The sequence below is a fragment of the Chiloscyllium punctatum genome, chromosome 9 (assembly GCF_047496795.1).
Source record: "Chiloscyllium punctatum isolate Juve2018m chromosome 9, sChiPun1.3, whole genome shotgun sequence".
Classification (NCBI taxonomy): Eukaryota; Metazoa; Chordata; class Chondrichthyes; order Orectolobiformes; family Hemiscylliidae; genus Chiloscyllium; species Chiloscyllium punctatum.
In genome coordinates this window covers 40,381,546-40,394,899 of record NC_092747.1, presented here as the reverse complement: position 1 = coordinate 40,394,899, position 13,354 = coordinate 40,381,546, and the positions used below count along the sequence as shown (strand labels likewise).

Sequence of the window (13,354 nt, the reverse complement as noted above, 5' to 3'; positions counted from 1 at the left end):
GTATGAAAAGCTGCTGTCCTTACCTGGTCTGGTTTACATCGAAAGGTGGATTTGTACTTCCAATCTGACAGTTCTTTCATAGCACAGATTTATCAGAGGAAGGCAAACCATGCCCCTTTTCACAGTTGTCAGCATCTATATTCACAAATGTAATCCCTTGACAGCCATTTTGACAGCTGCTGGGAGTGTACTGGGTGTTAAATAGGTATGGAGCCAGGAAAGTGGGGTGCCAGCTGGGGAGGGAGTAGAGTACTAGTTGGATATGTGGCAAGTGGGGAGGATGCTAAGTGGGCTTTGTGCTATGTTGCAAAGTGGCAAGGAGTGAAGATAAAAGATGCACTCTTTAGAGTGGGTTAGGGTGTCCTGGTGCAAGGACAGGCTGGGTTTTGTGCTGGAGGGGAAGGTGAGTTGGGAATGTGGATGTCAGGACTGGGGTTTTGGAACTGGCAGCAGGACGGGGTTAGGTCATCTAAACCCCTTGTGCAGGTGCAAAGGGTTTGGGGCTTCTGTATATGGGAGAGTCTAAAGTAAGTATGGGGTTTGTTATATAGTGAACCGGTGAGTAAATTAGTAAAAATAACCTAAAACACAATATCTCACAATAGTTGGTCATAGTCTAACTTTTCCTTAATAACTATTTTACTTAATTTCATCAGGACTATCTAAAGCCTCTGGTTAAATGAAGAGTTTTGGAGGTATCCCAGTAGTGAGGAATTGCCCAGCGGAAAATCCAATTTCCTGGGCAATTCCTTCTGAGTCTGCTATGATGGGGAATGCTGGTGGGCCTCTCTGTGCGTCGCATAAAAACTGTCCAGCCAGTGGTAAATCTGCCCAACACTTTACCAGGCCTGCAAAAGTTATAGAAAATGAAATTCATAGATACAAAAAAATCCTGAGAACAGGATTAGTTAGCATTGTAATTTCTTTGAACTGCTCTCAAGCTCTATGACTAAGAAAAGCAAGCAAAATTTGGTCAATTCCGACTCTGCATAATGTTAACAAGTATGCTATTTAACGTAGATATCGAACTGAATCACCAATGAAGTTCCTATGGAGCTCTGGCCAGTGTGTAGTCTTACCACGTTTGATCCTCCCTGCTCTGTAGAGGCAGCCATGTGGCTGTACACTGGTGACAAAGATCGGCAATTCACCATTTTTGCTGCCCCGTCCTCCTGCTACTGTCATTCCTAAAGATTCATGAGGCTCTTTCTTTACATGGATCTCCTTTTCTTGACAAGTAACACATTGGGACAGGTCCTGAGGAAACAGGGAAAATATCTGCTTTCATTAAATGTTTTAAAATGTTAATGACAAAACAGGCAGTTATCGTTAATGAAAACAGAAAATGCAAGAGAACCACAGCAGGTCTGGCAGCAAAGGGAGAAACAGAGTTAACTTTTTGAGTCCATTTTGACTCTTCTTCAGAACCCTTCAGTATCCATAGTATTTTGCTTTTATTTAAATCATCATGAATACATTTTCGCTGATTCTGAATTATTTGTATTGCATCTTATTTTTACGCCTGCTTTATTTAACTCAGGGGAGGAGAGGCATTGACATCTTGGCAATGTCACTAGATGAGTAACTGAGAATGCCAGGCTAATATACAGGGGACATAAGTTTGAAGCTACCATAGCAGATGATGAAAATTGAATTCAGTAATATCTGGAATTAAAAGCTGGCCTATTAGTGACCATGTAACCACTGTGGGTTGTTGTAAAAATCAATATAATTCACTACTGTATTTTAGAGGGAAATCTGCCACCTTTACTGAGTCTGGTGTATGTGCCTTCAGACCCTCAGCAATGTTGTTGACTCTTAAGTGGCCTCAGGGAATTAAATGCTAACTAAGCCAACAATGCCCACATCTCATGAACAAATAAAAGAAACTGAAATGTGGATTCTAATGGCACAGTAAACTATCTGCAGCTTTTCTTGGGGTTGACCACATAATCCTCCTCTAAAGCCTCCTTAATGTAGTTGAACTGGGTGAGATTGCCCTCTGTAGATTCTATTCCTAGCTTTCCAATAGTAGACCAGAGAATGTCCATCATTAACCTTTCCTCTGAAACATTGTTGCCTCTGAAAATTTGCCCAAACATCTATTCTTGATCCTGTCCTATTTCTCATCTATATACAGCACCTTAGTGACATTATCTGAAAACACATCACAGCTTCACTAGTACACTAACAACATCCAGCTCTACCAACTACTAATCCTTCTGACCCCACCACGGCCTCTTCTTTGTTGAATTGTGATTCCAACATCCAGCGCTGGGTAAGCAAAATGACCTTCAGTTAAATATTGGCTATGCTGAAAGCAACATTTTAGTCTTCATTACAAAGTTAATCTTTTACCCTCTCTGAACCTCTTTTCCACTTTCTCCTCCTTTAAGGTATTCCTTAGAATCTACTACTGTTAAGCTCTTGGTCACCTGTTCTAGCACCTCCTTAGATGGCTTGGTGTGACTAGATTAGATTAGATTACTGACAGTGTGGAAACAGGCCCTTCGGCCCAACAAGTCCACACCGCCCCGCTGAAGCGCAACCCACCCATACCCCTACATCTACCCCTTACCTAACACTACGGGCAATTTAGCATGGCCAATTCACCTAACCTGCACATCTTTGGACTGTGGGAGGAAACTGGAGCACCTGGAGGAAACCCACGCAGACACGGGGAGAATGTGCAAACTCCACACAGTCAGTCGCCTGAGGTGGGAACTGAACCCGAGTCTCTGGCGCTGTGAGGCAGCAGTGCTAACCACTGTGCCACCGTGCCGCCCACTGTGCCATGACATTTTGTTTGACAAAAGTCCTGTGAAGTGTGTTCGGACATTTTCCTAACTTAAAGGGCTACGTCAATACAAGATCTCATTAGTTACTGATTTTCCTTTTTCTGGCCCATTCTCCCTGTCAAAACTAGAAACACTGCTTACAGTCACAGGTGTCGGCATTTCTAACAAAATTAAGACGACAAGAACATTTAACAGAAGTTCTGTTATTCTGCTGGGCAGGTTCAAAAATAATATTCAAGAATATAATGGTATTCCACAGATCACCATAGATTTGAGCAATGAAATGTATCATATTGGGAACTGTAAAATAATTCCTAATGGACAAAGAATATTATCTTGGGTGATTATAAATTTGAAGCAAATAATTTTAATTGAATATTTAATATGAAGTGATTGTCAAGCATACTAAAGCTAATAGAGATAATTTCAAAACCATTTTTATAATGCAGCTAATTAGTTAACATCTAACATGTTCAAATAACATAAAATCATACATTTTAATGAGATTCATTACGGAGTTACTTTCTCACTCACCTTTTGAGAACTCAGTCTGCTGTGATACAGGAGCTGTGTGTGTTGGGGCAAATGTTGATTACTTGTGAGAGATCCTGACTCTCGAATAACATTAGAAAGCTGTTCGTTTGTGGTTCTACAGATAACAAAATGAACTCTCTCGCCACTGGCCTGATAAACATGGAAATAAAACATTTACTTATTTAGTATTTTATTTTATATACTATTCATTAATTCTTAAAATAAAAGCATCTCTTGAGGGATAAAAAAGATAGAAAAAGTAAGTCTTGAAATTATTATAATCCATTAGGTTGACCTTTTATCTCAAATGCAATAAAAATTAGACCCAGATTGCAATGAAAACCTTTTCTGGCTGTTGTAAGTGTTCCAGTCAATATGAATTTGGGAGGACCAATTCAACTCCTAATTGATACCCAAAATGCAAGAACTGGGTGCATACCTTTGAGGTGGGAATTGGGAATTTGGCCATAGCCCAAAATACATCAGTGCCTGCCCACAATAGCTTCATGATGGAGAATCGGAATGGGCTGGAGCCAAGGATGGCATTCCTGTTAGCAACATTGAGGGAAAGCTGGCAGGTTGGCAAGGCAGCTAGGTTGAATATTGGAATATTGTGCTCTGTGGAATATTGGACCAATTCTGGTGATAATGGACACCCCAGCATACTCATCTTCCCCACCTATGGAACCTCCCTGCATCAACCATTCCCCTCTAAACTCACATAACTCCTCAGCCCTTTAATGTTTGTATACCACTCATTCCTGATACCCCCATAAAATCCCACCATCAATAATCATTCACTCAGAATCCATAACATATAGATCACACATGATCTGTAATAATATTGGGAGATATTGGAGAAGCTCACAAAACTGTCAATATAAACAAACAGTCATTGAAAAACAATTTGAAATAATATTATTGGCTTAACTGTCCTAACATGAGCAGGTTAGGTGAACTGGCCATGCTAAATTGCCCATAGTGTTCAGGATTTGGAGGTGCCAGTGTTGGACTGGGGTGTACAAAGTTAAAAATCACGCAACACCAGGTTATAGTCCAACAGGTTTATTTGGAAGCACTAGCTTTTGGAGTGCTGCTCTTTCATCAGGTGGTTGTGGAGTATAAGGTCGTAAGACACAGAATTTATAGCAAACGTTTACAGTGTGATGTAACTGAAATTATACATTGAAAAAGACCTGGATTGTTTGTTAAGTCTGTCATCTTTTAGAATGGGCATGTTGGTTTCAGTTCTTTCATATGTAAATTCCAGAACTTTCTTGAAGTTACATTCTCAAGTGAACTTTAACAATAGACAATAGACAATAGATGCAGGAGTAGGCCATTCAGCCCTTCGAGCCTGCACCGCCATTCAATATGATCATGGCTGATCTTTCCCAATCAGTATCCTGTTCCAGCCTTATCTCCATAACCCTTGACTCCACTATCTTTAAGAGCTCTATCCAATTCTTTCTTAAATGAATCCAGAGACTGGGCCTCCACTGCCCTCTGGGGCAGAGCATTCCACACAGCCACCACTCTCTGGGTGAAGTAGTTTCTCCTCATCTCTGTCCTAAATGGTCTACCCCGTATTTTTAAGTTGTGTCCTCTGGTTCGGCACTCCCCCATCAGCGGAAATATGTTTCCTCCTGCCAGAGTGTCCAATCCTTTCATAATCCTATATGTTTCAATCAGATCCCCTCTAAGTCTTCTAAACTCAAGGGTGTACAAGCCCAGTCGCTTCAGTCTTTCCGTGTAAGGCAATCCTGCCATTCCAGGAATTGACCTCGTGAACCTACGCTGCACTCCCTCAATAGCCAGAATGTCTTTCCTCAAATTTGGAGACCGGAACTGTACACAGTACTCTAGATGTGGTCTCACCAGGGCCCTGTACAGCTGCAGAAGCACCTCTTTGCTTCTATACTCAATTCCTCTTGTTATGAAGGCCAGCATGCTATTAGCCTTCTTCACGACCTGCTGTACCTGCATGCTTGCCTTCATTGACTGGTGGACAAGAACACCCAGATCTCTCTGAACAGCCCCTTTACCTAATTTGATACCATTGAGGTAGTAATCTGCCTTCCTGTTCTTGCCACCAAAGTGGATAACCAGACATTTATCCACATTAAACTGCATCTGCCATGCATCTGCCCACTCACCTAACTTGTCCAGGTCACCCTGTAATCTCCTAACATCCTCATCACATTTCACCCTACCACCCAGCTTTGTATCATCAGCAAATTTGCTAATGTTATTGCTGATACAATCTTCTATATCATTTACATATATTGTAAAAAGCTGCGGTCCCAGCACGGATCCCTGCGGTACCCCACTGGTCACTGCCTGCCATTCCGAAATGGAGCCGTTAATCACTACCCTTTGTTTCCTATTAGCCAACCAATTCTCTATCCAATCTAGTACTTTGCCCCCAATACCGTGCGCCCTAATTTTACTCACTAACCTCTTGTGTGGGACTTTATCAAAAGCTTTCTGAAAGTCCAGGTACACTACATCCACTGGATCTCCCTCGTCCATCTTCCGAGTTACATCCTCAAAAAATTCAAGAAGATTAGTCAAGCATGATTTCCCCTTCATAAATCCATGCTGACTCTGTCCTATCCTGTTACTATTATCCAGATGTGCCGTAATTTCATCCTTTATAATAGACTCCAGCATCTTTCCCACCACTGAGGTCAGACTAACTGGTCTGTAATTTCCTGCTTTCTCCCGCCCACCCTTCTTAAAAAGTGGCACAACATTAGCTGCCCTCCAATCCTCAGGAACCGACCCCGATTCTATTGAACTCTGGAAAATAATCACCAGCGCATCCACGATTTCCCGAGCCACCTCCTTCAGTACCCTGGGATGCAGGCCATCAGGTCCCGGAGACTTATCAACCTTCAGACCTAACAGTCTCTCCAACACCAAATCCTGGCAAATATAAATTCCCTTAAGTTCAGGTCCTTCAGCCACTGTTACCTCAGGGAGATTGCTTGTGCCTTCCCCAGTGAACACAGATCTGAAGTACCCATTTAATTCCTCTGCCATTTCTTTGTTCCCAGTAATATATTCCCCTGTTTCTGTCTTCAAGGACCCAATTTTTGTCCTAACCATTTTTTTGCCTTGGACATACCTAAAAAAGCTTTTACTATCCTCCTTTATATTCTTGGCCAGTTTACCTTCGTACCTCATTTTTTCTCTGCGTATTTCCTTCTTACTAATCCTCTGTTGTTCTTTAAAAGCTTCCCAGTCCTCAGTTTTCCCACTTATCTTCGCTAAGTTATACTTTTTCTCTTTTAACTTTATATGTTTCTTTACTTCCCTCGTCAGCCACGGCCGCCCATGTCTCCTCCTGGGATCTTTCTTCCTTTTAGGAATGAACTGATCCTGCAACTTCTGCATTATACACAGAAATATCCGCCATTGTTCCTCCATGGTCTTCCCTGTTAAGGTATTGCACCATTGAACTTTGGCCAGTTGCTCCCTCATAGCTCCATATTTCCCTTTATTCAACTGAAATATTGTCACTTCCGATTGTACCCACTCCCTCTCAAATTGCAGATTGAAGCTTATTGTATTATGGTCACTACTTCCCAATGGGTCCTTCACTTCGAGGTCAGTGACCAATTCTGGTTCATTACACAATACCAGATCCAGAATCACCTTATCCCTGGTCGGCTCCAGCACCAGCTGCTCTAAAAATCCATCTCTGAGGCACTCCACAAAGTCTCTTTCTTGAGGCCCGATACCATCCTGATTCTCCCAGTCTACCTGCATGTTAAAATCCCCCATAACAACTGTAGTAACATCTTTGCGTCAAGCCAATTTCAGCTCCTGATTCAACTTACATCCGACATCCAGACTACTGTTTGGGGGCCTGTAGATGACTCCCATGAGGGTCTTTTTACCCTTAGTGTTTCGAAGCTCTATCCACACTGACTCTACATCCCCTGACTCTAGATCCCCCTGCGCAAGGGACTGAATATCCTCCCTTACCAACAAGGCCACCCCACCCCCTCTGCCCGTCAGTCTGTCCTTACGATAGCACGTGTAGCCTTGAATATTCATTTCCCAGGCCCTGTCCCCATGAAGCCACGTCTCAGTTATCCCTACAATTTCGTATCTGCCAATTTCCAAAAGAGCCTCAAGCTCATCCACCTTGTGTCTAATGCTTCGTGCATTCATATATAGAATTTTTAATTTGTTACTGCTCTTACCCTTCCCCTCAACCCTTATTTCACTCAACTTTACAGCATGATGCCTTTTCCAGTTTTCTGCCTCCTTGATACAGTTGTCTTTCTTGACTTCTCTTGTTCTAACTACCCCTTCAATTTCCTTTTTAAACATCCAGCTTGTCCCCTCCCCCCGGCTACTTAGTTTAAATGTAGCGGTGTTGCAGCAGAAAACCTGCCTGCCAGAATGCTGATCCCTGATCTATTAAGGTGCAAGCCGTCATTCTTGTAGAATTTATGGTTACCATAAAATATACCCCAGTGATCCAAGAACTTGAAACCTTGCTTCCTGCACCAGTTCCCCAACCACACGTTCAAGTCCATTATCTCCCGGTTTCTGGCCACACTAGCCCGAGGAACTGGAAGCAAACTGGAGATAACCACCTTGGACGTCCTGCTTTTTAGCCTTCTTCCTAGTTCTCCGAAGTCTTGCTCTAGTATGTTCCTCCTCTTCTTCCCGACATCATTTGTGCATGTTGGTGCAATAGGTGCCATGTTGGCACAGATAATGCATTGAAGGATGGGAGGTGCCCTGTGTGGGGCTGTCTGTGCCCCAATGTTCAGACTGACTCTAATCTCAAAATGGGATTTCACAGAATATTAAATGGATTCATGCAGTTTTTGAGCAAAATGAAATGAAATTCTGCAAGTACAAATACACTCCACAAACTTATATGTGCACATGTGTGTGTGTGTGTGTGTATGTATGTGTGTGTGTGTAGGGGTATGAGTGTCTGCATCTGTATGTGAGTGAGTGTGAGTGTAAAGGGATCTAAGTCTGTGAGAGGGTGTGTGTATATGAGTGTGGGAGTGTCTGTGTGACCATATGAGAGAGGGTCTGCGTGATTGTATGGGTCTGTAGGAGTGTGCATGTGCATGTGTGTGTGCGCCTGTAGGAGTGTCTCTGTGAGTGACAGAGAGAGAGAGAGAGAGAGAGAGAGAGAGAGAGAGAGAGAGAGAGAGAGAGAGAGAGAGAGAGAGAGAGAGAGAGAGATAGTGAGAGAATGAGTGTGTGTATATGGTGCAGTGGGATTACCTATGGTGTGACATGAACCCAAGGTCCTGGTTGAGGCCATCCCCATGGGTTCCAAACTTGGCTATCAGCCTCTGCTCAGCCACTATGCTTTGTTGCCTTTCTCACCAACATACCATGCCTCAGGGCGTCCTTGCCTGCAGCGTATGAGATAGACAATGTTGACCAAGTCACATGAGTACCTGCCACGCATATTGTGGGAGGTGTCCCCATGTGTAATGGTGGTAGCTGTGTCAACACTCTGACACGTCTTGCAGCGTCTACTATGACAAGGCTGTATGGTGTTGTCCTGAAAGCTGGGCAGTTTGCTGCAAACAATGATCTGTTTGATCTGAGACTTTGGGTTCGTGTCACACTACAGGTCATCCCACTGCACTACACACACATACGCACGCACGCACACACTTTCTCTCACAAACACTCATACACCGCCCCCCCCACCCACAAAGACCTGCTTGCGCATACACACATGTAAGTTTGTGGGGTGAATTTGTACTTGAACAATTACATTTTATTTTGCTCAAAAACTACATGAATCCATGTAAGATTCTGCGAAGTCTCTTTTTTTTAGATTTGAGTCAGTCTGAATATTGGGGCACAGACAGCCTTACGCCTTCAATGCATTATCTGAGCCAACATGGCACCTATTGTTAAAGTTCACTTGAGAATGTAACTTCAAGAAAGTCCTGGAATTTACATATGAAAGAACTAAAACCAACATGCCCATTCTAAAAGATGACAGACTTAACAAACAATCCAGGTCTTTTTCAATATATTTCAGTTACATCACACTGTAAACTTTTGCTATAAATTCTGTGTCCTATGACCTTAAACTCCACAACCATCTGATGAAGGAGCAGAGCTCCGAAAGCTAGTGCTTCCAAATAAAGCTGTTGAACTATAAGTTGGTGTTGTGTGACTTTAACATAGTGTTCAGGGATGTGTAGGTTAGATGCATTAGTCGTGGGAAATGTAGAGTAATAGGGTAGGAGAATGAGGCTGGGTGGATACCCTTTGGAAGGTTGGCATGGATTTGTTAGGCCAAATGGCCTGTTTCCACACTGTAAAAAGATTTTTTTCCTCAGACATCACCAACATAGCCAAGCACAGTCTCTTCAGCATCTGTGTCAACAAACCTTGCTGAGAAAAATTCATAAATGGGCTGAGAACTGGCAAATGGTTGTAATGAAATTCTAATGCATAATTGTAACTGTATAAACAACTGATGTGTAAAATTGATTAAAGGGTTTGAAACTCAGCTAAGCACACAGTATAAGATTCCATTCAACAATGATTCTAACTGTATCAATAAAAGCTCCACAGCTGACTACATTAAAGCCTTTAAAAGCAACTGAAAAAGAGAAAAGAAACTATGATGTAAGTGTTGAAACTTTAGCAGCCTTGCGGATTTATTGAAAGTAAGTGACTGTATCAGAATGATTGAACCAATATAGTTAATGTAACTAATGTCAAGTTGCTCTGCTGATGTTAGAACTAATGTAGGGATATAATGAAGAAAGATTCAATCTGCATCTAGTTGCACCAACCCTGTTCTACAGATCATTTTGTGTGCTTAATTCTGCTCTGGGAATTCTAGAAGATCAACACTCAGTATCATGGATTTAGAGAATAATTCATTAGCACCGTATATCTCTTAGCTTCATGAGCACAAAATATGCTAACAAGAAAAAAAATTAAGATTAAAAACCTGAATAATAGCTGCACCAGTTTTACTTCACGACATTCTTCTTGCTTCTCTATTATGAAATCAGGTCATATTTATGTAAAGCTTCCAATCACATAAAATTATACTTTTGTTTTATTATTGTAATTGATCAAACGATAATTACAAACAGCACTGCAGCATGGAAATTAACATCCATGCAATGTCAAGCCAAACATTTATATATACACCCACACATCTGATGCAAGAAAGTAATCTTACCTGTATAATTTGAGCTGCAACTTCAGGTGTTCCATGCTTCAAGTCGTGTCCATTTATGGCAAGTACCCGGTCATTGCTACACAATCTCCCGTCCTGGGCAGCCAAACCACCTTCCAGAAGATCCAGGATGAAGATGCCTGCTTCATCTGTCCTACGAACTAACTTAATACCAAGTTGCTCACTCGAGTCTCTTTTAAACAAAGTCACATTTTCTCTCATGCAGCTGCCATCAGGGTAGATATTTGTTCGACCACCAAAGCGTCTCTCCCTTAGAACAGTGAGATGTAGAGTAGAGCAAGGCTGTGTAAACACAGACCTAGCATAGTTGTGAGGTACATTGCTGATATCAACACCATTTACCTGGTAAAAAAGTTGAAAAACATTTGGCACTCTATTTCATGCTTACATGACATTAACAAAAGCACAACGAAATATATCAATTATTGCCTCATGAACCTTACATATATCTCATACCATGTGTGTTCAGTCTGAAAGTAAGATTTTGGTTCATTGTCTGTTGATTTTGTTCATTTGGAAGGGAGAATAAAAAAGAACCATATTATTTAAATGGAGAAAAACTATAGAAATATGCAACCCAAAGGGACTTGCAGATATCTGTGCACAAAACACTGAAAGCTAGTACACAGATGCAGCAGATAATCAGGAAGGCTAACAGAATATGGCCCTTATTTCAAGGATTACAGTATAACAGTAGGGAAGCCTTATTGCAAATGTGGTGCTGATGAGACCACAACTGGGATACTGTGAGCAGGTTTGGTCCCCTTATTTATGAAAATGTGTTATTTCATTTGAAGCAGTTCAGAAAAGGTTCACTAGGATGATCCTGAGGATGGAGGAATTGTTTTACGAGCAAAGGTTAAACAATGTGGGACTCTATTCATTGGAATATAGAAGAATGATGGGTGATGTCATTGAAACATATAGATTTCTGAAGGGTCATGACAGAGCAAATGCTGAGTGGATGTTTCCCCTCGTGAGACAGTATAGGACAAGAAGGCATAGTCTCAGAATTAAGGTGCGTCAACTTAAGACTAAGGTGGAGAGGAATTTCTTCTCAGAAGATTGTGAATCTTTGGAGCTCCTTGCCATAAAGAGGAAGAGTCCTGCGTATATTTAAGGCTAAAATAGGGAGATTCTCGATCAGTAGAGGTATCAGGGGTTATCGCGAAAGGGGAGGAAAGTGGACATGACTGTTAGATCAGCCACAATCCCACAGAATGACAGATGGCCTTATAGTCCTGTATCATTTTCTTGCAGGTTTTGTCCTGGTGACTTGTCACTGCTTCTACTCTCAGTGACAGACTAAGGAACCAGCTCTCAAATCTATCTTAGCTGGAACAGGAATCAAACCAGCCTTGCTGGCATGGTTCTTAACCGTACACTAGCCATCTGGACAACTGAGTTGACTGTCAGCAAAAGGTTATCAAATTTACAACCTCCAACCCATACAGGGAAAATAATTAGTGAGGAGAATGCGACAGACCGCAAAGGGCTATAGAATGGTTGAATGAATGGGTAAGAGTGCGGCTGATAAAACACATTATAGCAAAGCGCAGAGTTAATCACGGTGTGGTGCAAAAATTAAGTAAATTTTCATTAGGTTTGACTGGCACAATAGAAAAAGTCAGAAAATCAGCTATTTCCAATAACGTAGGACCGACCAATCTGCATTAGGCAAAGTTGTAAATTATGTCTTCGTTCCCTCGTTTTAACACTGATTTTTGGATCTAAATCTTGAGAGAAAAACAGAACTGTTGTGTGGTTCTGTTCGCTGAGCTGGGAATTTGTGTTGCAAACGTTTCGTCCCCTGTCTAGGTGACATCCTCAGTGTTAGGGAGCCTCCTGTGAAGCACTTCTTTGATGTTTCCTCCGGCATTTATAGTGGCTTGTCTCTGCCGCTTCCGGTTGTCAGTTCCAGCTGTCTGCTGCAATGACCGGTATATTGGGTCCAGGTCAATGTGTTTGTTGATAGAATCTGTGGATGAGTGCCATGCCGCTAGTAATTCCCTGGCTGTTCTCTGTTGGGCTTGCCGTATAATAGTAGTGTTGTCCCAGTCGAATTCATGTTGCTTGTCATCTGCATGTGTTGCTACTAAGGATAGCTGGTTGTGTCGTTTCGTGGCTAGTTGGTGTTCATGGATGCGGATCGTTAGCTGTCTTCCTGTTTGTCCTATGTAGTGTTTTGTGCAGTCCTTGCATGGGATTTTGTACACTACATTGGTTTTGCTCCTGCTGGGTATTGGGTCCTTCGTTCAGGTGAGTTGTTGTCGGAGAGTGGCTGTTGGTTTCTGTGCTGTTATGAGTCCTAGTGGTTGCAGTGGTCTGGCTGTCAGTTCGGAAATGTTCCTGATGTATGGTAGTGTGGCTAGTCCTTTGGGTTGCGGCATGTCCTCATTCCGTTGTCTTTCCCTTAGGCATCTGTTGATGAAATTGTGCGGGTATCAGTCTTTGGCAAATACATTGTATAGGTGTTCTTGTTCCTTTTTTTTGCAGTTCTGGTGTGCTGCAGTGTGTTGTGGCCCTTTTGAATAGTGTCTTGATGCAACTTCGTTTGTGTGTGTTGGGGTGGTTGCTTTCATAGTTTAGGACTTGGTCTGTGTGTGTGGCTTTCCTGTAGACCTTTGTGGTGAATTCTCCGTTCGGTGTTCTCTGTACCATCACATCTAGGAATGGGAGTTGGTTATCCTTTTCTTCCTCTCTCGTGAATCAGATTCCTGTGAGTGTGGCGTTGATGATCCGGTGTGTGTTCTCTATTTCTGTGTTTTTAATGATTACAAAGGTGTCATCCACATAT

General features: G+C 42.1%; 1 protein-coding gene across 3 annotated transcripts in view; it reads right to left on the bottom strand.

The window, feature by feature from the left end:
- The window catches only part of lnx2a (ligand of numb-protein X 2a), a 122,820-nt gene that overhangs the window by 17,350 nt on the left and 92,116 nt on the right, over positions 1-13,354 (bottom strand). For all 3 annotated transcript variants that reach the window (XM_072577301.1, XM_072577300.1, XM_072577299.1), the window contains exons 5-7: positions 10,540-10,899; positions 3,333-3,482; positions 1,080-1,257 (exon numbers count right to left, since the gene is read on the bottom strand). In XM_072577301.1, coding sequence (XP_072433402.1) covers positions 1,080-1,257; positions 3,333-3,482; positions 10,540-10,899 — 688 coding nt within the window. The remainder of the gene's footprint in view (positions 1-1,079; positions 1,258-3,332; positions 3,483-10,539; positions 10,900-13,354) is intronic.